General features: G+C 55.7%; 2 protein-coding genes across 5 annotated transcripts in view; one reads left to right on the forward strand and one right to left on the reverse strand.

Moving 5' to 3' along the window:
• On the forward strand, positions 1 to 10,422 carry LOC105992740 (selenoprotein O). The gene is made up of 9 exons (XM_013025766.1): positions 1 to 572; positions 3,635 to 3,838; positions 5,394 to 5,580; positions 6,398 to 6,528; positions 6,939 to 7,219; positions 8,712 to 8,859; positions 9,406 to 9,591; positions 9,704 to 9,860; positions 9,933 to 10,422. Exons 1-9 carry the CDS (start codon positions 19 to 21, stop codon positions 10,086 to 10,088), a joined length of 2,004 nt encoding a protein of 667 aa, XP_012881220.1. The 5' UTR covers positions 1 to 18; the 3' UTR covers positions 10,089 to 10,422.
• The window catches only part of Tubgcp6 (tubulin, gamma complex associated protein 6), a 20,319-nt gene continuing 4,573 nt past the window's right edge, over positions 9,190 to 24,935 (reverse strand). Inside the window, exons 3-27 of one of the 4 annotated variants that reach the window (XM_013025758.1) lie at positions 21,849 to 22,059; positions 21,482 to 21,655; positions 20,099 to 20,220; positions 19,302 to 19,380; positions 19,046 to 19,155; positions 18,722 to 18,813; positions 18,486 to 18,625; positions 17,866 to 18,015; positions 17,026 to 17,107; positions 16,857 to 16,945; positions 16,635 to 16,750; positions 15,078 to 15,216; positions 14,660 to 14,734; positions 13,827 to 14,489; positions 13,031 to 13,502; positions 12,766 to 12,833; positions 12,277 to 12,427; positions 12,024 to 12,192; positions 11,793 to 11,934; positions 11,468 to 11,662; positions 11,259 to 11,391; positions 10,976 to 11,189; positions 10,692 to 10,891; positions 10,500 to 10,607; positions 9,190 to 9,541 (exon numbers count right to left, since the gene is read on the reverse strand). In XM_013025758.1, the coding sequence (XP_012881212.1) occupies positions 10,516 to 10,607; positions 10,692 to 10,891; positions 10,976 to 11,189; positions 11,259 to 11,391; positions 11,468 to 11,662; positions 11,793 to 11,934; positions 12,024 to 12,192; positions 12,277 to 12,427; positions 12,766 to 12,833; positions 13,031 to 13,502; positions 13,827 to 14,489; positions 14,660 to 14,734; positions 15,078 to 15,216; positions 16,635 to 16,750; positions 16,857 to 16,945; positions 17,026 to 17,107; positions 17,866 to 18,015; positions 18,486 to 18,625; positions 18,722 to 18,813; positions 19,046 to 19,155; positions 19,302 to 19,380; positions 20,099 to 20,220; positions 21,482 to 21,655; positions 21,849 to 22,059 (4,078 nt within the window). In that variant the 3' untranslated portion in view covers positions 9,190 to 9,541; positions 10,500 to 10,515. Of the gene's footprint in view, positions 9,542 to 10,499; positions 10,608 to 10,691; positions 10,892 to 10,975; positions 11,190 to 11,258; positions 11,392 to 11,467; positions 11,663 to 11,792; positions 11,935 to 12,023; positions 12,193 to 12,276; positions 12,428 to 12,765; positions 12,834 to 13,030; positions 14,490 to 14,659; positions 14,735 to 15,077; positions 15,217 to 16,634; positions 16,751 to 16,856; positions 16,946 to 17,025; positions 17,108 to 17,865; positions 18,016 to 18,485; positions 18,626 to 18,721; positions 18,814 to 19,045; positions 19,156 to 19,301; positions 19,381 to 20,098; positions 20,221 to 21,481; positions 21,656 to 21,848; positions 22,060 to 24,935 lie in introns of those variants that run through there. The other 3 variants (XM_013025757.1, XM_013025756.1, XM_013025759.1) reach the window with 3 other exon arrangements.

Below are 24,935 nucleotides of genomic sequence, written 5' to 3' on the forward strand. Positions count from 1 at the left end.
GCGGCGGCGGCGGGGCGAATGGCCTCCGTCAGGTCTGCAGTTGGCCCTTTGCTCGCGGCGGCCAGTGCTCGTCCCGTGCCCTTCGGTCGCCCGCTCCCGCCGCCCGCGCCCCGCTCCGCCTGGGCCGCCGCCATGGAGCCCGTGCCTCGCTGGCTGGCGGGTCTGCGCTTCGACAACCGCGCCCTGCGCGAGCTGCCGGTGGAGGCGCCACCCCCGGGGCCCGAGGGCGCGCCGTCGGCCCCGCGCCCGGTGCCCGGGGCCTGCTTCGCCCGCGCGCGGCCCGTCCCGCTGCAGCGGCCGCGCGTCGTGGCGCTGTCGGGGCCGGCCCTGGCGCTGCTGGGCCTGGACGCCGCCGCCCGCGAGGCCGAGGCCGAGGCCGCACTCTTCTTCAGCGGCAACGCGCTGCTGCCGGGCGCCGAGCCGGCCGCGCACTGCTACTGCGGGCACCAGTTCGGCCAGTTCGCCGGGCAGCTGGGCGACGGGGCCGCCATGTACCTGGGCGAGGTGTGCACGGCGGCCGGCGGGCGCTGGGAGCTGCAGCTCAAGGGCGCCGGCCCCACGCCCTTCTCCAGGTGCGGGGCTCGGGGAGGCGGTACCCGGGCGTGGGGCGCGAGCGTGCGCGGCAGTGCTCGCTTGTGTCACGGTTTGGGGCCGACTGCGAGCCCGGGAGAGTGTGTCGGAGAGGGTAGGACGTGGGAGGCGAGCGCCCCGCGGAGGGAGCCGCCCTGATGCAGGGCGGCCAGGGAAGGCAGGGAGCCCGCGGCGGGACTCCCCGCGGCGACCCCGCGGAGGGATCAGTCTGCCCCGCAGCGTCCAGCGGCCAGGCAGTCCCTGCCGTTCTCATCAACAAGTCAAGGACTTTGGAGCCCGGTCCACAAATCAGCCGAGGGGCAGAGGGCAGGGCTCGGAGGTGGGGGGTGGACTGATGCGGTCCCACGTGGGTTATCCGTGACTGTCAGGCCCAGCCTGCCCCAGACGGTCACTCCAGGCCCTGACATCTCACCACGCAGCCTGAGGCCAGGCAGGCTGTGGTCAGATCCCACTACTGTTTTGTCTTCTGAGTATGGACAGCACTTACATCCCTATAGGTTTTCACTTGGGGGTTGGTTTGTGCCTATACTGGAGTCTGAAATCAGGGCCTGACTCTTGACTTTTTTTTTTTTTTTTGGTCCGGTCGTGGGGCCTGAACTCTGGGCCTGGGCGCTGACCCTCAGCTCTTCAGCTCAAGGCTAGCGCTCTACCACTTGAGCCACAGCGCCACTTCTGGCTTTTTTTTCTTTTTGCTTATGTGGTGCTGAGGAATCAAACTCAGGGCCTCATGCATGCAAGGCAAGAGCTCTACCACTGAGCCACCTTCCCAGCCCCTCACTCTTGACTTTCTTAGAGCCAGTGCTCTACCATTTGAGCCACACCTTCAGTCCCCTGGGTTTTTTTTTCTTTTTTGGTCGGTAGTAGGGCTTGAACTCTGGGCCTGGGCCCTGTCCCTGTGCTCTTCAGCTCAAGGCGAGCGCTCTACCAGTTGAGCACCACCTCCTCCTGGTTTATTTGAAATGGAGACTCATGAACTTTTCCGCCCTGGCTGGCTTCGAACCCCAATCTCTAGGTCTCGGCCTCTGGAGTAGCTAGGAATTACAGGTGGGAGCCACCAGCACCCTGCTCCTGTTGTTTTTTTAACTTACCTGTGCTGATGAATGCCTGAAATAAATACATGTAAATTGGCATTCTGTGATTGGATGTTTTGAGTCCATGCCTTTGGCCCCGTATTCCTCCTGCCTTTAACCACCGCCCTCACCAGGTTCCACCTTGTCTCCTCACAGGCAAGATCCCCAGGGTCACTGATAAGTCTTCAGCCTTTCAGTCCTCTCTGCCAAGTTCACCGAGCCCCACCTAGAACCCCAGCTGCCCTCCAGCAGCCCTGGGGAAGGGGACAGCTGCCTCAGCCTGCTCCCTTTGTTTGTATTCTGTTGTTAAAAAGACAAAGCCTGTCAGAGTGACTTGCTGTTAGACTATGCTTTGTTGTTATGTTTGGTGCTAGGAACCAAATGTTGTGATGTATATGTGCTCGCACTCTTCTACTGAGTTGTGTCACCAGCCATGGAAGGTGCTTTTCTGGTCGGTCATGTGGCTTGAACTCTGGGCCTGGGCAGCATCCCTCAGCTCTTCAGCTCAAAGCCAGTGCTCTACCACTTGAGCCACAGCGCCACTTCCGGTTCTCTGGTGGTTTGTTGGAGATGAGGGTCTCATGGGCTTTCCTGCCCAGGCTGGCTTTGAACTGTGATCCTCAGATCTCAGCCTCCTGAGTAGCTGGGATTACAAGTGTGAGACACTGGTGCCTGGCTGGAAGGTGCTTTTTATGTTTGAAGGTTTGAGGCTTCCAGTGTTTGCAGAGCTGAGTTCTGCTAAAATGCTTTTCCTTTAAAAGGACAATGATCCTTTGACAGGTGCCTCCCAAGACCCTTGTAACTACAGTTCTCTAACAGCATTCCAAGCCTTGAAGCTAGAGGCTGAGGTAGTTGTTGGGCCAGTGCTGCTGGAGCCTGTAGCTGTAGTTTTGAAGGTGATCAGGTGGTTTGCTGCCCCTGCCTACTGTGGTTGTTGGGCTTCAAGACAGGGCCCCTTAGCAGACTCAGGGTCCCCAGATGGGCCCCAAGCCCAGTGGGACGTATCCTGGCTTCTGCCTAGAACAAGGGTCAGAAATAGAGGCTAGAACTGTGGGACACGCAAGCCCTCAGAGTGCTGACCCCACAGAGCAGTGGGACGCGCACACAGCTTGGTTCCAGGCTCCAGGTTCGTACGTGCTGTGCTGAATTCTGCTTACATGTGTTCAGTGTGGTCAGGCAGCATCCACGGCCGGGGGAGGGCTGTTGGGCACGTGTCACCTCTGTGCTTCAGGCCCTGCCAGCCTCGGAGAAAAGCTAGCGTGATGCCAACGGGGGACAGTCTCTTCAGGGAGCTCCAACCCCCGCCTGACCCTCCCAGGGCTCCACAGGTGTTGCTCATACCCGGCTTGCTTTCAGTGAGGTTCAGGTGATGGGGAGGTCCAAGTTCAGCACTGTCAGGGTCCACGGAACCTGGTGGTCTGGGTTGGGTCCAGCACCCCACGTTCACACCTGAGGCTGTAAGCACACCTAGGCCCCCCTCAGCCCTAGCGTCAGGTTTTTATTCCTGTGAAAGAACCTTCTAACTTGCCATGTCCAGGCATAGAGGCCAGGCCCGGCACACAGCACAGCCCCTTGTTGGCTGGTTTGGGGTCTGGATGAGGCCTTCAGAGCTCCAGATGTCCTTTCATGTTCTGCCCTGTTTGTGCCTCAGTGTCTCTACCCTTCCGTTGGAGCCAAGTCCGTGCAGCCCTTTACCTCTGAGAGCTGAGCGGTGCATCCCTTTCATAGTGCTGATGTGTGTACATGCATTATTACGAGTCAGCCCATAAATTCCTGAACGTGACTGCCGGTCCGAGAGAAGCTGGAGGCCTGGCTGTGCGCATGGCCGCCACACCTGTGCAGGACCAGGATTGCGTCAATGCCCGCACTCATCTGGATGGGACACAAGGATGGCCTCCTCTGACAGATGTTGAGGAACTCTTTCCTCAAGTGCACCGCTGCCCAGCCCCTCAGAGGCCTCTGTTTGATTTCAGACAGGCTGATGGCCGTAAGGTCCTGAGGTCGAGCATCCGAGAGTTCCTGTGCAGCGAAGCCATGTTCCACCTGGGGATCCCCACCACGCGGGCCGGGGCCTGTGTCACGTCTGAGTCCACGGTGGTGCGCGATGTGTTCTATGATGGTAATCCGAGATATGAAAAGTGCGCGGTTGTGTTGCGCATAGCCCCCACCTTTATAAGGTAACACCAGGGCCTGGGCCTGACCCCACAGTCAGCATTTCAGTAGAGCACAGGAGTGAGTGCCTGGCTGTGACCAGGACACAGCCCTGGTCTCTCAGAAGTCAAACCCATGAAGCAGATGCTCTGTGCTTGCTGGGAGGGGCTGGTGGTACTGAGAGAGCTCTGTACTGCTCTGGGCTGGGGTCCTGTCAGGTGGATAGCTGTGTCTGGTCCCTCCCCTATCCCCTATCCCTTATCCCTATCCAAGCCCTCATCACAGCCAGAAGATAAAGGCTGGCCCAGGCAGCTCCTTCTTGAGCAGTGGGAAGGTACTGGTGCAGCACTGTTTCCTGGGAGTTTATGAAATTACTCAAAACTGACGAAAAGGCCTTGTTTAGCATCATTGTAAGTACAGGGTTGCTGCCTGCCCTATGGCTCACACCTATAATCTTAGTTACTGAGGAGGCAGAGATCTGAGGTTTGGGAGCTTTGGGACAGTGTTCCAAGTTCAAGCCCCACAACCCCAAAAGAAAAAAAAAGCTGGAAGCGAAGCTGTGGCTCAAGTGGTAGTGTTAGCCTTGAGCAAAAAAAGCTCAGAGGTAGTGTGCCCAGGGCCTGAGTTCAAGACCTAGAACCAGCACAAAAGGTAAATAGGTAGATAGATTGCAGTAGCTGATGTGTGCTAGTCTTTTGATTGTGGTCTTCCTTCATGGTCATCCAGATGCTCACATGCTGGACTCTTACTGGGTATCTCTTGTCTTTGCCATCACCTTGGTCTAGCATCCAGTTGTTTTTTTTTTTAGGGTATTGATGCTGAGGCTTGAACTCAGAGCTTGGGTGCTGTCCCTTATCACTCAAGGCTTGAACCACAGCTCCACTTCTGGTTTTTGGGTGGTTAATTGGAGATAAAAATCTCAAGGGCTCTCCTCAGGCTGAACAAACCTGGATCCTCAGATGACAACACCCCCCCACCCCGAGTATCTAGGATTATAGGCATGAGCCATGGGTGCCCAGTGGTATCCCACACTTTTAGGTTGATTACCTGATCCTGATCCCAGAGCTGGCAGGAGATGGCTGGGGTGATGCTCTCCTGTCTGCGGTTGGTAACTAGCTATTCCTGACCAGCAGGGGATGGGGGGGGGGTAGGGGCGGGCAGAGTGAGTTCTGCCATCCCTGGAGGCCTCAGTACACACACTGTTACATTTGCACTGGGGCCTCCTGTATGTGGGTGCTGTCACCGTGTCCTAGCCTGTGCAGCAGCAGCTGTGACAACCACAAGTGCCCAGCTATGTCGTGTCGTCCTGTTGAGAACCACTCTGATTCTGTAGCACCGTGTCTGTGATGGAGCCCACCCTGCTCGTCCCTGCCTCGGGGACATGGCATAGGGTGTGCACACAACACTGGTGGTGTGTGTGTGACGAGCTGTGAGTGAGCTTACTGGCTGGCACTTGGCTAGGGAACCACGTGTCTGCTTTAAGCAAGGTGCTCTTGCCCAGTAGGTCTAGTGGCCACAGGTTTTTTTCTTATGAGGGAGCAGAGCCGGATGACTTGGTAAACCATGGGGTCTTCCCTCCAGGTTTGGCTCCTTTGAGATTTTTAAGTCCACTGACGAGCACACGGGGCGTGCAGGCCCCAGTGTGGGACGAAACGATATCCGGATCCAAATGCTCAACTATGTGATCAGCTCTTTCTTCCCTGAGATCCACACGGCCCATGCCTGTGAGAGCAGCCCTGTGCAGAGGAACGCTGCCTTCCTCCGGGAGGTGAGTGCAAGGCCGGACACAGGTCCTCCGCAGCCAGGGGCCAGCGCCTGCGCCTGCTGCCCAGTAGTCACGTGGGCCTGCATCTGCCTGTGTGCTTTGCCTTGGAGGTGCAGAGGCATTGCAGAGCATCACCAGGGGGCCAGTGAAGCACGTGAGGGGACTGGAGTGGACAGAAACACTGGTGGGTGCGTCGCCACATTTACTGCCCCAGGCCAGCACACCTCAGAGCACCTACCTGGTATCTTGACTGGGGGAAATGGAGACTGTCCTGGGTGGAGTCACATTCACCTCCACCCACATCAGCCATGGCTCCTGCCCCAGCACACACCGTGCATGGTGCACCCCTGGTCAGCCAGCACCCTAGTCACAGGGCATTCATTAACCCATAGCACAGGATATGAGCCAGCTTGGCCCAGGGGCCTTCCATGAGGATGGGAAGTGGAGAGGGTCAGGCTGGGTTATGATCTCTTATCACGTACTGAGGTGCTGCTGCACCTTGGGCCAAGTCGCCCGCTAGCCACGTGGCTGGGGCAACAGCAGTGCACCGCAGGATAGGCCACTCTTCCGGTCTGCGACAGCTCCTGGGCCAGAGTCTGGGTTGCCCATTTTTTTCTGGGTGAACACAAGCAGCATACGTGGAGCCAGGATCCGCATGCACCAAGTCACCCAAACCTACTTCTGCAATGCTGAGTGGAGAGAGGCCACTGACACCAAAGAATGTGGACGGCACTCACTGCTGGCATCAGAAGCAAGACAGGTGGGGGATATGGGATATGTATGTGCAGATGGGGTGGACAGGACCTCTGTACTGCTCCAGGTGACAAGACGAACAGCCCAGATGGTGGCCGAGTGGCAGTGTGTTGGTTTCTGCCACGGCGTGCTCAACACTGACAACATGAGCATTGTGGGGCTCACCATTGACTACGGGCCCTTCGGCTTTCTGGACAGGTGAGTGCCCTGGGCTGTGGGTGGTCAGCCTCCCACTGCCCCCAGGAACTGGCCTGAGATGGACAAAGGTCAATGGCGAGGAAGCAGGGAACAGCTGGCATAGGTGCTTAGGACGTGTTTTAGTTGTCAGGATCTGCTCAACCATTCCTGGATACAAACCTCCTTGAGGGCCTAAAGAAAGCTTTAGAACAGGTCTCCTCTTTGCTGGACTGAAAGTGGATCAGATGTAGATCTGGGAGCATCCAAAAGGCTTACTGGGGAGGGCAGCCTGACCTGTACCTGGAAGGAGAGCCAATTGTGTAGGCTTCCATGTGGGCACTTGGAGGGACACGACAGAGCTTTTGGCCTTTGGAGAGGTCTGCTGTCTCTAGGCCCCCGTGGGCAGCTCTGGGATCTTCTCTATGTGGCAGGTATGACCCCGACCACGTGTGCAATGCCTCTGACAATGCTGGGCGGTATGCATACTGCAAACAGCCTGAGGTGTGTAAGTGGAACCTGCACAAGTTGGCAGAAGCACTGGAGCCTGAGCTGCCCCTGGCCCTGGGTGAGGCCATCATTGCTGAGGAGTTTGATGCTGAGTTCCAGAAGCACTACCTGCACAAGATGCGCAGGAAGCTGGGCCTCGTGCGAATGGAGCAAGATGAAGACCGAGCACTAGTGGCCCGGCTCCTGGAGACCATGCGCCTGACCGGTAGGCCAATGGAGCCGGCACCAGACTCACTTTGTGACTGGACACACTTTACCCATTTAGCCATATCTGGGTCTCTTTTTTTTTTTTTTTTTTAAGTTGTGGGGCTTGAACTCTGGGCCTGGGCGCTGTCCCTGAGTTCTTCAGCTCAAGGCACGTTTTCTACCATTTGAGCCACAGCGCCACTTCCGGTTTTCTGGTGGTTCATTGGAGATAAGAGTCTGATAGACTTTCTTGCCCAGGCTGGCTTTGAATCATGATGCTCAGATCTCAGCCTCCTGAGTGGCTAGGGCTACAGGTGAGCCACGGCCACCCGCTTGGATGTATTTGCTGTGTGTGACCATCACTGCTTGTTATCTCCCAAACTTCATCTCCTTTATACATGAATCCCCTAGCCACCCCACCTGGCCGCGGCACCCACTGCTGTGCTGTCTCTGAATTTGACTACTCTAGGGACTCCTCACACTAGGAATTCACAACTTGTCCCTTTGTTACTTAGCATCATCAGAATATCATTCCTTTATAATGCTGTTAATGCTATTACGGATGGACATTTGGTTAGCCATAGTCAAACGCTGTACTTTGGCGTCTGCATCTTTTTGGCAACCTGAATTGCAGCTTTGAAAATAAGCACAAACAGTAGTATCCCTGCTTTCCTTTTAGGCCTCTTAATTGGGATTTCTGGGTCACATGCTTAATTTACCTGGGAGCCCTGGCTACAACTCCAACAGGGGCAACAAAAGTGGGCATCCTTGTTAGGTATCTTTGCATGGAACGTTTCTTTGTTGTTGTTTTTTCTTGGGTCCAGTCGTGGGGCCTGAAATCTGGGCCTAGGTGCTGTCCCTCAGCTCTTCAGCTCAAGGCTAATGCTCTACCACTTGAGCCACAGCGCCACTTCCAGCTTTTTTTCTTTTTGCTTATATGGTGCTAAGGAATCGAACCCAGGGCCTCATGCATGCAAGGCAAGTGCTCTACCACTGAGCCACCTTCCCAGCCCTGGAACATTTCTTTGTATCTCTTCACCTATTTGAGTTTAAATAATGGTCGTCTAGGCGGCATGGACTTGTATTGTACCCAATGGGTTCCTTCTCACTTTCGGTTCAGACAGGATCTTTTTTTTGGGGGGGGCGGGGGGGTCCAGTCATGGGGCCTGAAGTCTGGGCTTGGGCACTGTCCCTCAGCTCTTCAGCTCAAGGCTAGCACTCTACCACTTGAGCCACAGCGCCACTTCTGGCTTTCTTTTTGCTTATGTGGTGCTGAGGAATCAAACCCAGGGCCTCATGCATGCAAGGCAAGCGCTCTACCACTGAGCCACCTTCCCAGCCCTCAGACAGGATCTTGCCATGAAACCCTCCTAGGTTCTAGGATTTAGGATCATCCTTGAGATTTCACAGGTCCTGGCAGCCTAGGAATGGGAATGGGAAGGAGGGACCTGTACTGGGAAGAAGCCAGGGCCTAGTACTGCTTCCCAGCACCTTAGTGGCTCACATTCCAGGTGCTGATTTCACAAACACCTTCTCTGTGCTGAGCACATTCCCAGTGGAGACCGAGGCGGGTCTGTCAGACTTCTTGGCCGTGCTGACCTCACAGTGTGCCTCCCTGGAGGAGCTGAAGCTTGCCTACCGGCCCCAGATGGACCCCAGGTGGGTACCTCCTGGAAACTGGTTTGCTGAGAACACTGACAACACTCTCAGGAGAGACTGTAGGAGTCTTTGATGCACACTCAGTGCATTCAGATCCTGCCTGCAGTGTTGGGTCTTTTGGCAGGAGAGGACAGAGATCCTGACATGCAGGGGCTGGAGGACTGTCTGATTTGCCTGGCAAGAGCCTACGGCTCCGACAGCCTAGACAGACCATGCCTTGCCGGCCCATTGCCCACAGGATGAGTACAGGGTGTCAAATGCTCCTGCCCAGGATGAGACAACATGGTAGTTGTTGAAGCTTAAAAAAAAAAAAAAAAAAGAGCCACAGGCTGGTCATACGGGAAGGAATTTAGTGGGGAGCAGGGACATGACCTCCCTACAAGCAGGGCGGAAGTGGCATGTAGCTAGAGACTCTCACAAATGTCCTGTCCTCTCCAGCCAGACTGCAGCATCTGTGGGGCTGCCCACCCAGGCCTCGCAGCCGGGCAGGCCCCATCCCTCTGCTGCTCTTGGCTGAGGCGTTCTCCCCGCTGCCCTTCCATGCAGACAACTCTCCATGATGCTGATGCTGGCACAATCGAACCCACAGCTCTTTGCACTCATTGGCACCCAGGCAAATGTCACAAAGGAGCTGGAACGCATGGAGCAACAGTCTCGGCTAGAGCAGCTGAGCCCTGCTGAGCTGCAGAACAGAAACGAAGAGCACTGGACTGCCTGGCTGCAGGAGTACAGGTGAGTGTGGGAGGCCCCGGGCTGTTCCTCAGTGCCACACCCACCGGGGGCCACAGTTGGCACCGAGGAAGCCTGCGAGGCCTGCTGAAAGCCCACTGGCGTGTAATTCCAGAGCCCGGCTGGACAAGGACAAGGAGTGTGCTGGTGACACTGCAGCCTGGCAAGCCGAGCGTGTGCAGGTTATGCACATGAACAACCCCAAATACGTCCTGAGGAACTACATCGCCCAAAAGGCCATTGAGGCTGCTGAAAATGGAGACTTCTCGGAGGTAAGGACAGGCCTGCGTCTGGCCTAGCTCCAGGAGGGAGTGGGCCTTGACCCTCAGCTGACCCTCTTCCAGGTGCGGCGCGTGCTGAAGCTGCTGGAAACTCCCTACCACAGAGACGGGGAGGCCGCCGCCGGACTGGAGGCTACCAGCCCTGAGGGGGCGTCTGGGGGGCAGTGCTCCTACAGCAGCAGGCCCCCGCTCTGGGCAGCGGAGCTGTGTGTGACATGATCCTCATAGTGGCCTCGGGTGACGCAGTCCTTCACAGCCTTGAGTCTCCCGAGGCCTTCAGGTGCTGCTGAGTTGCTGAGACCGCCCAGGCTGCCCCTGGCGCTCTCTATGGCGGCAGAGATCTCCAGTCAGGACCTGACCCTTCTCTGTCTGACAGCAGCTCAGCAGCACCACCCTGACCCAAGCTGCTTTGTGTGAGGACAGGGCTCAGCCTCACACTTAAGGATGAGGTAGAGGGCCGGGCCCTGCACAGACCCGACAGCCTGTCTATCCAGGCCTAGGCCCTGCTGAGTGCAACTCCCAAGCTCCTAAATAAAGCAGCAGCTTCTCAGGCCTATCTGTGTGCTCACTCTACCCTCCCCTCCTTGCCAACATCCCTGCCTGCCCAAGAGAAACCCAGCAGGATGGCACCTTAGTCTGATCGGCCTCAGGAATCCTGGTAGTAGTTGTTGAAGTTGATCCGCAGCAGAAAGTCTTCTAGGTGGGGCTGGTAGCCTCGGTTTACCAGCTTGGTAACCACTGGGGGGCGCACAGCAGCTGGTCAGCTCCTGCCCACCCCCCCTCGGCCCACCCCCTCCAGCTCTGCCCCCCGGGAGGCCTTACCTTTGAAAAGAAAATGGGAATAGTACTTAAAGGTACTGTAGGACTGCTGCATGAGGGCAAAGTTGGGGTGTTCTGCGCCTCGGGGTCCACTGGTTGGGCTCCAGGCCTGAGAGATAAGCTGGCTCCGGAACTTGAGCACCAGGCTGAAGATACTGTGAATGATGTTCATGACCGGCGCGGCCTTCTCTGTCAGCAGGCCCCTAGGAGGGAGGACTGCAAGTGAGCTGCCTGAGCTGCCTGGCAGGACCTCAGGGCATGCCCAGGCTCAGCACCCCACACCTCACCTGAAGACGGCTCTGTGTAGATACTCGGCATGAGCACGCTGGATCTCTTCAAGGTCGCCCACTGCAGCCAGCCGAGCTCTGAACTCACACCAGCTCACGTGCAGGATCTGGTTGGCGATGTAGCCCTGGATGACCTTCACAAAGTGCTGCATCTCGTGTTTGAACAGCTGCAGCTGGCGGAACTGCACAGAGCTGGCCACCTGGCTCACCAAGGCTGGGGGAGGGCAAATGGTGAGCAGCAGCCCATGCCACACCCGGGTGGGCAGGCCCGGCCAGCACTCACCTGTGCGCTTGAGGTGGAAGCAGATGTCCTTCAGCGTCCACATCATGAGCTTCAGCTGCAGCAGGAAGGAGAAGATGCCACTGTACTTGCTCAGGCAGCTCTCGGTGATGACGATGTTGAGGGGCCACTCAACCTGCTCAGGAAGCTGCACTTAAGAGCCTGACCCCCAGGACAGGCCTCCCACACCCCCACAACAGGGCGCCACTCACCTTGTACCTGAGCTCCAGGCAGCTCAGCACATCTGGGGCATTGGGGGCAAACACCTCGGGCAGGTACTTGAGGGCAAAGGACAGGTTGGCCGCATGAGGGGTGTCCCCGTGGAGGCTGTACTGCAGCGCCTTGCTCAGGATGCAGTTGAGGACCAGCGGGTTGAGGATCTCCCCCGGGGTCTGCCCGGCCCCGAGCTGCAGCAGGAAAGAGAAGCACTGTCCCAAAAGCCCGCAGAGTGGCTTGGTTAATGCTGCCCAGGCTGTCCCAATTCTGGGGTACTGGTCACCATGGGCCAGGCCCACTTCAACTCCAACCCGGGGTCACCTTCTCAAAGAGCAGGTCACTAAGGGACTGAGCAAACTCTCCATCCTCCATCAGCAGGAAGTGCCGTAGCGCCTCGAAGTGCGCCTCCAGGTGAAGCTCCACGAAGAAGTAGTCTACTGCAGCTTTGTTCACCAGGGAGACACTATCAGGAGGGGTCTGGGGTCAGAGTGGTAGGTGGAGGTAACTAGCTGGGCAGGTGGGGGGGGGGGGGACACAGCAGGTGCCACTCACTGGGCGGCCAGCGGTGCCGTGAGGGAGCGCTTCATGAGCACAGGCAGCGTCAGCAGCTCGCTCAGCTGGACCACGGTCTCGTCCACAGCTGACTGGATCTGGGGGTCCACAGGGAGGGCGAAGGCCTGGGGAAGCACGTGGTGAACCAGGTGGGCGAGAGGCGGCTCTGCTGTGGGATACAGAATGAACTTGGCAGCTTCGGGACGTGGGACCTACAGCTCCCTGTGCCTGCCCCCGCAGCCAGTCCACTCACACAGAGACTCGTAGTTGTCTGGGTACTGCTCTAGATGATACAGCCGGGCAAGCCCTGCCAGGTAAGCCTGCTCCTCCTCCTGGCGCCTGGCCTCTGCCTCCACATCTGTGTCCACCGCCTCCTCACTGCAGCCTGGGCTCACTGTCTCTTCCTGAAAAAAAGGCCAACTTCAAAGAACCAGCTTTGGGGCTGGGAAGGTGGCTCAGTGGTAGAGCGCTTGCCTTGCATGCATGAGGTCCTGGGTTCAATTCCTCAGCACCACATAGCAGAAAAAAACAGAAGTAGGGCTGACACTCAAATGGTAAGAGTGCTACCCTTCAGCTGAAGAGCTGAGGGACACCACGCAGGCCCAGAGTTCAGGCCCCATGACCGACCGAAAAAAAAAAGAACCAGCTTCCTACCCAGCATGCAGTTCCCAGGCTCCCGCATTGTATGGGAGCCTCAGTGATCCTCTGTGCACTCCCAACCCTGTACCCCGTCCATCCTCACCTCTGAGTTCTTGGGCAGGTCTGGAGAGAGGTCTGCATTGCCTCCGTTGTCTCCATTCTCCCCTGGACCTAAGCAGATACAAATGGACAGCAGGGTGCATCAGGTCCCCCCTACTGGAGGGATACAAGGACAGTCAAAGCAGCCCCTCCATAAACCCCATAATGCAGCTTGGTCCTAGCTGACAAGGAGCCACAAGAGCGGCTTCACACAGCATTGCCTCCCAGGCCGAGGACACGCCCGCCCTGACCTCCAGCTTCCCTCTGACCTGGCTCTTCAGGAATGTGATCTCCCAGAACCCGGGGCTCAGCTGCAGCAGGGGGCCTGGTCTGCAAGCTGCCCTCCACAACACTTGGGCTTGAGGGGTAGAAGGCAGGCCCCACGTCTTCAGGCAGCTGTGGCCCACAGTTCAGAGCAGAGCTGTGTGTTTCCGGGGTAAGGCCAGGATTCTGGGGGGACCTGGGAGATTTGGGCTCAGCTTCTGGAGAAAGCACCCCTGGAATCATGGGGCACTGAGAGTTGCACCCATGGGTGTCCTGCAGTAACTGAGGAGCCACGTCTGACACATTCTCCCCAACCCTGATGCTGGCATCCGATGCATGTCCATGGACGTTCCACCGTGGCCGGGCAGGAGCCACGTCTGACACGTTCTCCCCAATCTTGATGCTGGCATCTGATGCATGTCCATGGACGTTCCACCGTGGCCGGGCAGGAGCCACGTCTGACACGTTCTCCCCAATCTTGATGCTGGCATCTGATGCATGTCCGTGGATGCTCCACCGTGGCCGGACAGGAGCCACGTCTGACACGTTCTCCCCAATCCTGATGCTGGCATCCGATGCATGTCCGTGGACGTTCCACCGTGGACGGGCAGGAGCCACGTCTGACATGTTCTCCCCAATCCTGATGCTGGCATCTGATGCATGTCCGTGGACGCTCCACCGTGGCCGGGCAGGAGCCACGTCTGACACATTCTCCCCAACTCTGATGCTGGCATCTGATGCATGTCCGTGGACGTTCCATCGTGGACGGGCAGGAGCCACGTCTGACACATTCTCCCCAACTCTGATGCTGGCATCCGATGCATGTCCGTGGACGCTCCACCGTGGCCGGGACAGAGCCATTCCAGAAGCACAGTCCTCTGTGGGTGCAGCCTCTGCCCTTTGCTCAAGGAGCTGCTGTATAGGCTGACTATCTGCCTCAGGACTGACACATCTGAGCAGGTAAGGTAGAGGCTTCTGTGTGTTATAGGCACAGACATCCAATTTCAGTTGTGTGTGTCCTGATGGATGCTCTGTACTGCCCAAGCTACCCTGGATAGTCTGAAAGAGCCTTGGTGAAGGCAAAGTGGCCACAGTTGGCCTCAGGACAGTACTGAAATCATACTCCACTGGGGTGGTGTGCATGCCAGTAGCTGAAGGTGCCTGCCCAGGGGCAACAGGGGTGAGGTCTGCGCAGATGGTCTGCAGTGCCTCTTCCAGGAGGGGGGCTCCTGCATCTGGCACGGCCTGCTTAGACCCCGTTGCCATAGGCAAGAAATCCACGATGTTGAGGGCAGCAGGAAATGGTTCAGAGCTGGAGCCCTCATCCCCAACTGCCCGAGACTCAGGGGACTGTGGGGTGTGTGCACTCGGCCTGCTTAGGCAATCCTGCTTGGCCTGCTGCTCTGTGGGAACTGATTCATGGCCACAGCCTCCATCTGGGAGCTCAGATCCTAGAGATGTGACCTGGAACACATGTTGGACCCGACGTAACCTCCCTCCAGTCATCTACCCTTATCCCAAGCCCAGCTCTGTAACTGCTGCCAATATTCAACAAGTACCAAAGGGACACAGCCAGATCAGGGCATCTCGCTGAGAGCCCTAGCACTGTCCTGCACTGTGCGGCAGCCTCTCACCTGGTCATGTGAGATGGGGAGAATACCCAGCGTCTCCTGGGGCTGACCAGCTTCCGACCTGTCTCTCAGCATCCCCTGAAATTCAAGCCAGCAGAAGACAGAGGCTTCAGAGTGAAAAGCAGAGCTGACATCTGGCCTGGCCTCCACACAGCACCCTCATCCACCACCAGAAGCCATGGTGCTATAGCCCACACACAAGTGGGGCTTGAATGTGAGCCTGCGTCACAGCAAATGTCAGCATGCACCAGCTCCTCCCCATCTGTGTCAGTGCAACAGCAGAGGGAGCAACAGCTGCAGCCCCACAGCAAACCGGTGAGAACCGTGGAGCAACACAGGCACATAGGTCTGCGTGTAATTCTAAGGCGCTCAGGCACATGGTACCCAGGGAAGAGCAGATGCCCAACGCCAGCACCAATACCTGGATTTGCTTCTGATCTTCTAGGAGGAAACGAAGTCGTGCACTTTCCAGGCGGTGCCTCTGGATCCTCCACAGCGCCTTTTGTTCCCGATGAGCTGCCTCTGCAGACAACTTGCTATAATGGTCAACCAGCGCCTGCCTTGAGTCACATGAAAACCAGTCACCCTGAACACGGGGGTGTTCAGCACTGAACAGAGGGGTGGCCCCGTGGCGTCCCCTCCACACACCGTGCCTCCCAGCACCAGCCTCAGCCCTGGCCAGCAGGTCTTTCTGCCCACAGACTGGGTGGTGCTGGTAAATGCCCTAATGTGACTTGGGAAATGTCTGTTGAAATATCAGGAGACTCACAAAGAGTGACGCTAAGGAACGAGCGGGAGCTGAAGCCTCAGCCCTGAGCACCCAGGACCTGCTTTCTAAACTGCACAGTAAGTACTTCCTATCTGAAGACCAATGCAAAAAGGTACAGAGAGCCCAACCAATGACAACCAAGTGACTGAACCTCCCACCTGCAGGGCTACTGGTTGGCTGACCATCACAGGCCAAGGACACATTCTGCATGATTTTCTTGTATAAACACTTCATCTACTTGTGTATCCCCACATGTTCCTAGCATGTGCTCTGCACAAGGCACACTCCTTATGTCTAAGGCTGGGACTCCTGAGTGTCTGACAGTGCCAAGCAAAAAGTGACCACCACCTCCCATTCAGAGCTTCTACTAGCCAAGCGCAGTGGCTCAGGCCTGAAATCCTAGGTACTCAGGAGGCTGAGAGCTGAAGATCGTGGTTCCAAGTCAGCCACAGCAGGAAGTCCATGAGATTCTCATCTCCAATTAACCACCAAAAGCTGGAAGTAGAACTGTGGAAGTTGAGCTTTCTCAAGGCTAGTGCCTTGAGTGGAAAAAGCTAAGGAACAAGACTCAGGTTATGCCCTGTATTAGCAAGTGCAAGCCCATGTACTCACACACACATACACACTCACACACACAACTATGGTAGGTAAATGGCCTATCTTTCCCTCTTGGGCCAATAATAGGCTTACAATAGACAGCTTCTGTTTAAGGTAAACAAGAAGACAGATTCAGGACACCAAACTCACTGTGTGGGCCTTGTCTAGACTCGAGTCCAGATAAACCAACTATCAGACATTCCAAGACAGCAAGGTCTTTCCACCCTGACAAATGCTTGCAATTTTTCAAACTGAAACATAAAATAATGGGCTGGGAATAAAGCTCCATGGTAGAGGTGTTTCCCTAGTGAGCTCTGGGCCACAAAGAGAAGAATAGTAAAAAACCATCATCGAGTAGACCCTAGCCAGATGCCTATGGCTCAAACTTGTAATTCAGGAGGCTGAGGATCGAGGATCATGGTTTAGAGCCAGCTCAGACAGACAAATCCAAGTGACTCTTACCTCTAATTAACCAGAAAAAAAAAAGCCAGATCTGAAGGTATGGCTCAAATGGCTGAGTACCAGCATGTAAGACGCTGAGCCCAAGCCTCAGTATCAACACAAAAAACAAAAACAGAAGATTAAAGCCACACTCTGAGCCCTGATCCTCACCTGGCCTTGTTCTCTAGCTCCTCCTCCAGGGCCTTCAGTCTCTTCTCCCGGTCACGGAGCTCTGGGGCAGTGCTCAGGTCATCATCCATCTCCTCCAGTCTGGCCGCCAGGAGTCGCTACATAACACACACACATACAAACACACACACACACACACTTGTTCACTCCTCAGGGGGTCCAGGGGCCAGAACCACCCACCCACCCACGGGCCAGCTCACCCACCTCCTGGGACTTCACAAACTGTTCCTTCAGCCGCTGAAACTGCTCCCGCTTCCGAGCATGGAGGGCCATCTGCTCAGACACCTGGCGGTCTGCATGGGGAGGGCAGGAGCACAGTGGCGAGGCGACCCTGAGGTGGTCCCCAGACCACAAGGCAGGAAGCCAGACTTACCACTTAGGTCTCTCAGCACCCTGGATGCTGCTTCCCGAGCATGGACAATTAGTTCTTGCTTGGCAATTTCCATATGTAATTCCTGCAAAACAAGCAAACCTTCCCAATACTTTGTCCTCTCTCCTAGGCTAGTCTAGAAAGGGGCTGGTGCCTGGAACACTCTGCTGTTTCATGTTACGATACGTCAAAACCTGCACAGACTGGAGTTAGCAGGTGTTGCATTCTACAGGCTATCAGGCAAGGGCAGACAGACCTCTGACCTGTAGTGATGAGGCGGCTCTGGCAATCTGACTGGAGCTGAGGCCCTGATTGTGTGTCCTACAGGAGGGTATCTAGGGAGTCAGAGGGGCTTCTGGGCTCAACCTCCCAAGTCTACCCCCTGCTGGGTTCCCCCATTGGGCACCAGACCAGGAAGTTTCCCTGGGACATGGTTTATGACCCTCCTCCCCCCAGAGCCCACTGAGAAACGTGGCTCTACTCCAGGTACATCAGCCCTTCTAAGTAGAGGTCGTGCAGAGGCCACTCCAGTGCAGGGACCCACCCGACTGGTCTGTCCACAGCTACAGTACCCCAGGGAAGGCTCAGTGAGGCAACCACCATGGCAGCAAAACCTGAAATGTAGGCCCACAGCCCACCAAACCCAAGAGGGAACAGAACCCCACCCCCTGCCCGGGCACCAGACTCACTCTGACCTTGCTTGACACACAGCCAAGCACCACTAGTGGCCCCACCAAGACCCACCACTAGGACCACCATGTTCCATGTCCCACATCCCACACCCAGCCACCAGCCTGGGACCAGGAGGCAGCAAAGGAAGTTCTGAGCCCCACAGCCAAGCACCTTCTCCTCCTTGCTGATAGAGTTGTAACGGGCCACCCTCTCCATTCGACCAACATAGACAGCACAGTCCTTCTCAATCTCCTTCAACTCCTTGAGGGAGAAAATCACCGAGATGCGAGGTACAGGGACATCAGACCAACAGAGGTAGTGCTGCCAAAGAGAGAGAGCTGCGGTGAGCAGAGGGCCAGAGACAAGAGGAACAAGACTGGGCACTGCTGTGTTTTAGCAATGCCCACTGACAGTCACACTATTTCCTCAGGAAATTCACTGCTAAACCTACAAGCAGCGACTCCTCCAGTGGCTCCAAAGAGCAAGTCTCCCACTTGGGACACTACAGGCAGGCCCCACCATGCATACCCATCCAAGGACACCGTGTGCGTGCGTGTGTGTGTGTGTGTGTGCGTGTGTGCGTGTGTGTGTGTGTGTATGTGCTAAAGGCCAGCAGACTCCCACAGATGGCCCTCCCAAAGGGAGTGAAGATCCGGTGAAATTGCCTGTCTCCCATGCAGAGGAGGCATGGCTACAGATACACTAGTACTGACCCATCAGAGGCCATCCCTGGACAGCGCTGGCCTCCCACAGCCCTTCCCTGAGGCACCTGTGTGGCTGGGAAACCTCACCCGGGGACAGCAGAGCTTCAGCAGGTTGATGGTCTTCCCGCAGATGTACACGTCGTGAGCAATGTGCTTCAGAAACACGGGGACACAGTCCTCTGCCTCTTTGGAAATGAGCACGTAGCCATGGGTCCAGTAGAATTTGTCTAATGTGAGACAACACTGATGACCTGTGGCTCTATGAGCCTGACCTCAGGTCTATGGGTGCAGAGACCCAGCACAGGCAACCTGCTGCAACCTACCTCTGCAGCCCAGGTACTCGTGGTTCACCTGGATCATGAACTCCCCACAAACATCTCTGAAAACCCCACTGTACACCCAGTCATGGATGAACCTGCCACAGACAAGGTGAGCAATGTGGTGAGAAGCTCAGAGTAGGCATGACTAACCGCAAGTGGGTGGGCAGTGGGTAGGAACAGACAGGCACCACAGCCAGACACCGGTGAGTAGGGCAGGGGAATGCACGCCATCAAGTGTCCATATATCCAGGCCAGTGCCAGGTTTGAGGATCCTCCCTCCTCTCCCACGGTGTGTAGGAGCTCAGGCTGGCCTGCAGTGCCACTCACTGTGTGTAGGGGGCGCAGCTGGTCTTCAGCAGGGCTAGCAGCACTGGGTAGTGCTCATTGCTGCAGTTGTCCAGTGCTTCCTGGTAGAGGTAGGACAGCAACTTCACTCCCTGCGGACAGACAGATGGGAGAGGGATTCGTGCACAGCACTCATGTGCTCCACACTCCACCAAGCTGAGCAGCAGGCCTGGAGCCATGCTCAGCCCCACCCGTTCCCCCACACAGTCAGGGGCCACCACAAAGCTAGACGACTCACAGTGGGGAACGCAGCCCTGGTCTCCCCTCCAGTGGTCCCCGGGAGGGCAGTGCCAACACCACACAACTCAGCTAGGTACCTAGACACAGAGGCTGATCAGACCAGGCTCCAGCCAGGATCGGACCAGACAAGGGAAATCTTTATGCTCCCTTAAGGGACTAGTGGAAGCAAAGGAGCAGCTCACATGGTAGAGTGCCAGCCATGAGCAAGAAGTGGAGTTAAGAGGCCCATAGTTCAAGCCCCAGTACCAGCACACACAAAAAATAAATACCACCTGTACCCATCAAACTAGATCTGAACTTCCTGCCAGATCCCACAACGGTACAGCGCCCGTGCCATCCCCCACACGACACCCGGCCCCCTCACCACTCGAGCCAAGTCTGTGGCTCCACCTGAAATCCTTTGCCACTTGGTTGGCATGGCCACCCTCTCTGGTCTGGATGACCGCACTCCCTCGTGAGCCTGACCCTTTCCACCCCGCTGCACTCTGCTCCGCAATCCCCACTCTCACAGACCCGCTGTGCCTGGCACTGTCTACAGCTCCCCACACAGCTCCTGCTGCACGCTTCTCCCCATCCACCTCCTGTATGCCTGCCGGAGGCCACAAGAGTGCCCTGTCTCTGGGGCCACTGATGTGGGCAAACGGCAGACACACCACATGGCATCCAGCACTTGGAGACCAATTTCCCAAGGGCTGCCCAGATGCCCCAAGGGCTCCTTCTGGGTCCTTCCTGCCAGGAAACAGAGCTGGATCTTCACTACCTTCAGACTCCTCAAAGCCTCGTGTCAGGGCTCACCTGAGCTGCCTGCCTAGTTTCTTGAAGAGAAAGCCGATGCTGAGGAGGCTCAAGGTAGGTGGCGTGGAGAGGACGCAGGCCCGGTAATACTGCAGGTACCGTCTCAAGCCACTGGTGAAGGCCTGCGGACAAGAGGCAGACAGGCAGGAGGAGGGCAGCAGGAGCCCTGCAAGGGCTTAGCCAACCCAGAGGACAGCAGTGCTCCCATGCCGCAGAGACTGACAGCCCCATTCTGCAAGCAGTGGGCACCTGTGGGTTAAGCCCAAGCAGCAGACAAGAACCACGGTTCCTGCCCCTGTCCTGGCTCTGCAGGACCTCATTCCATGTATAGCAGCACAGTACTTCACATCTCACAGACAGGGTCACTTGTGACAAACCGTGGTCTGCCCACTCCAGACTCGCCTCTCCTGTTATGTGGCATGTGCCAAGTGACCAGGAAGGAACACAGCCCCTGTCCCTAAGACCCCTTGCTCATTTTTTGTTGTTGGTCATGGTGGTCATGGGGCTTGAACGCTGGGCCTAGGCACTGTCCCTGAGCTCTTCAGCTCAAGGTTAGTGCTCTACCACTTGAGCCACTGCGTCACTTCCAGCTTTTTCTGCTTATGTGGTGCTGAGGAATCAAACCCAGGGTCTCATGCGTGCAAGGCAAGCACTCTACCACTGAGCCACCTTCCCAGCCTCCCCTGCTCATTCTTTATGGCCACCAGCCTGGTCCCCTTGGAGCTTCCACTCACGTGAAAGGTCTCCATCACAGCCCCTGCCTCACCCTAGCCTGTGAGTCTAAATCCTGACCCGTCTGTCACTACCACCCCACAACCCTGCCACACTTCAGAGCTGGAAGGGGACCGTGCAGACTGGCTCCTCATGTTCACTACTCCCTGGCTACACCCCAAAACCCATAGAATTCCACCAGCATATAAACAAGCTGCAGACCCTGCAACTAAACAGGAGTCCCTAGAGGCCTGGCTCAGAACCCAGGGTACTTGGAAGACGGACTAGTCAGGACAGAAGCCCACTGCTGGGAGCTGACAGAGCCCAGGAGCCCAGGGAAAGTAAGTGGCTTTGCCTCCCAGTAAGTTCCTTCCTTCCAGCACTGGCACACCTGTCTCCTTACGCCCTTGACCCAGAGTCCAGTGGAGTGATGGTGAGATACGTGACTCAGGGACTCCTCTGCAGCCCCCTCTCCAGATGGACGCACTGCTATTTCCTCCTATGACTCTCCTTCCACAAACAGACCCTCATTTTGATTGGAGAAAGAACCCAACCAAACCAAACAATACCAAAGTTAACTGCCATTCACCCTACTCCTGAGATTTGGGCCTGGAATTCTAGAACAAGACCTCTGAGGTTCTCTTTTCCCAGTTCCCATGAAGACGTACGTACCTGGAACACGAGGCCTCTGCTGCACATGGAGCCCTGGACAGGCTGCAGAGAAAAGTGGCTCAGGCGCATGTAGTGGGTCCCGTACTCAGCTACCTGGGACAGGATGCTACAGATGCTCTCGGGTGAGGTGCCTGCCACGTGGACGCCCCGCTCCACCACAAAGGCCTGAGTTGGCTGTGGGTGCCAAGATAACTGTTTGTTTTGTTGTTCAAGACAGGGTTTCTATATGTAGTCCAGGTTGGCCTTGAACTCATGTGATCTGTGATCTTCCTGGCTCAACCTGCTCACTTCACTGCATCTCATCCTACATGGCCCCCTCCTCCATGTGCTCTGGCTGGTCCTGTGTCAGCCAGCAAGTGCTTCTCACCTGGCAGAGGGAAAATGTGGCAGAAACAACTCCCAGAAGGACGTTCAGTGAATCCTTTACCAGCTCGCTCTCCTTCACTAGCACAGGCCTGGGGGCCTGAAGAAGGCCCCCACTGAGCACCTGCAGCTCCCCTTGGCGGAGTCTGCAGAGCCTGTCGAAGGCGTCCCTGCCTGCCTCTGTGAGGTAGGGCTCTTCTCTGTGGCCAGGAGGACTGCGAGGAGACAGAACAGAGGGTGGTCAAAAGGGGCTGTGGAAACCCTAGCACTGGGCAGCCCACATGTGAAAATGAACAAAGTGAAGTTAAGTCAAATCAGGCGGTGGCTCATACCAGCAAAAAGCATGGCTGGAGGTAGGGCTCAAATGGTAGGGTACCAACCAAGTTCAAACCCCAGTTACAGCAGAAAAAAGGAAAGTGAAGAGTGACAACTTACAAACTCTAAGACACGTGTCGTGTACCAGTATACTTTCCAGCTCCAGCTGGCATCAGCCAGGCTCAGCACAGATGCAATCAACTCTATCAGGCATGCGTCCTGAACCAGCCCAGCTCTGGGAGTACACGGACAGGCCCTGTTTAAACTCCCTGCTCAGAGCTCACCACAAGAATTTAAATCCAAAGAAGACCAAAAGATCTGCCAAATGAACTGCAACTGCAGCCTTAGACTAAATACCTATGATGTCAGGAGTTCTGTCATCCAGGTTACGATCAAAATGGACAGCAAAGTAACCAAGGGCGGTGAACTCAGACTTAGCAGACTCCTGGTCCTGAGCAAGGAACATGACCTTTGCCTCCATAAGGCCCTTGGATAGCTGCAGAAGCTACCTAGTCTACAGCTCACCAGTGTCTCTGGTAGAAAACTCAGTGACCCTATCCCTCCTCAGAGCTCACTTGAACACGAGCACAACCTTCTCACAAAGAAGCAGGGCTCCACCTCCAGGCAGTCTACAGGTCTGCACTTCCCCATAGCTCTTCAGGGTGTCCATTCTGATCTCTGCCTTACAGCTGCTCCCTGGGTCCAGTTCTCCAGGACACAGCTTGGTACAGCCTGCCTAGCCAGCCTGGCCCCACTCTCCTACTCACATGGACTGTGGACAGTCTCAGTGGGCTTTGTCACAGTGAACTCCAGATGTGCCTGCCCAATCTAGAACCAGCAGTTAAAACAGACCATGAAAGCCAGGTGCTGGCAGCTCACCCCTGTAATACTTGAGGAGGCTGAGATCTGAGAATCACAGTTCTAAGTCAGTCAGGGCAGGAAAGTCTCTGAGGCTATTATTTCCAATTAACCACCTAAAAACCAGAAGTGGAGCTATCATTCAAAGTGGTAGAGAGCTAACCTTGAGCAATAAAGAAAGGGGCAGTGCTCATGCCGAGTTCAAGCTCCATAACTGACATACTAACACACTGACACACATACACACACACACCACCACCTCCACCACCACCACTACCAAAACAACAACTCCAAAGAGATATTAAGCTGGCTGGGGGGCGGGGGGAACATGTGGAAGAAGGGAGGAAATACTGGGCTTAAACTCAGAACTCCCCTGCTTGCTAGGCTGGTATTCTACCACTAGAACCACAGCTCTAGCCCCTCACTTCATCTGAAGAGCCAGTGGCAGTGGTGAGCATCTGTGGTACCAGCAACTTGGGAGGCTAAAGCAGGAGGATCATGTGATTTCAGAAGCTGTGGCCAGCCTGGGCAACATAGCAGATCTTGTCACAAACAATGGGGCTGGGAACGTGGCTTAGTGCTGGAGTGCTTGCCTTGCATGCATGAAGCCCTGAGTTTGATTCCTCAGTACCACATACACAGAAAAAGCCACAAATGCTGCTAGCCTTAGCAAAAGAAGCTCTGGGACAGTGCTCAGGTCCCGAGTTCAAGCCCCAGGACTGGCAAAACAACAACACACAACAACAAGACTCACTTTGGAACATCAGTCCTCCTAAAGTGAAACACAGCCAGGTGTTCCTTACTATGAAAGCTGTAGTCAGAGTGTCCCTTAGTACTGGAGCTCATGATCATAGTGACCCTTAGTACTGGAGCTCATGATCATAGTCACCCTTAGTACTGGAGCTCATGATCATAGTGTCCCTTAGTACTAGAGCTCATGATCAGAGTGTCCCTTAGTACTGGAGCTCATGATCAGAGTGTCCCTTAGTACTAGAGCTCATGATCAGAGTGTCCCTTAGTACTAGAGCTCATGATCAGAGTGTCCCTTAGTACTAGAGCTCATGGTCAGAGTGTCCCTTAGTACTAGAGCTCATGATCAGAGTGTCCCTTAGTACTGGAGCTCATGATCATAGTGACCCTTAGTACTGGAGCTCATGATCATAGTGTCCCTTAGTACTAGAGCTCATGATCAGAGTGTCCCTTAGTACTGGAGCTCATGATCATAGTGACCCTTAGTACTGGAGCTCATGATCATAGTGTCCCTTAGTACTAGAGCTCATGGTCAGAGTGTCCCTTAGTACTAGAGCTCATGATCAGAGTGTCCCTTAGTACTAGAGCTCATGATCAGAGTCTCCCTTAGTACTAGAGCTCATGGTCAGAGTGTCCCTTAGTACTAGAGCTCATGGTCAGAGTGTCCTTTAGTACTAGAGCTCATGGTCAGAGTGTCCCTTAGTACTAGAGCTCATGGTCAGAGTGTCCCTTAGTACTAGAGCTCATGGTCAGAGTGTCCCTTAGTACTAGAGCTCATGGTCAGAGTGTCCCTTAGTACTAGAGCTCATGGTCAGAGTGACCCATAGTACTAAAGCTCTAGAGTCATTTCTGTGCTGCCAGGGGCCCTTGAGAAGATGAAGTACATCAGGACATGGTAAAGACACTTTCACACCCATGTTCACTGCTGCACTATTCACAATGGCCAAGTATGGAAACAGCCCAGATGCCCTACAAAGGATGACATCAAGAAAATGTGGTGCGGGGCTAGGAAGGTGGCTCAGTGGTAGAGCTCTTGCCTTGCATGCATGAGGCCCTGGGTTTGATTCCTCAGTACCACATTAAGCAAAAAGAAAAAAGCCAGAAGTGGCGCTGTGGCTCAAGTGGTAGAGTGCTAGCCTTGAGCTGAAGAGCTGAGGGACAGCGCCCA

This window comes from Dipodomys ordii, unplaced genomic scaffold (genome assembly GCF_000151885.1).
Source record: "Dipodomys ordii isolate 6190 unplaced genomic scaffold, Dord_2.0 Scaffold87, whole genome shotgun sequence".
NCBI lineage: Eukaryota > Metazoa > Chordata > Mammalia > Rodentia > Heteromyidae > Dipodomys > Dipodomys ordii.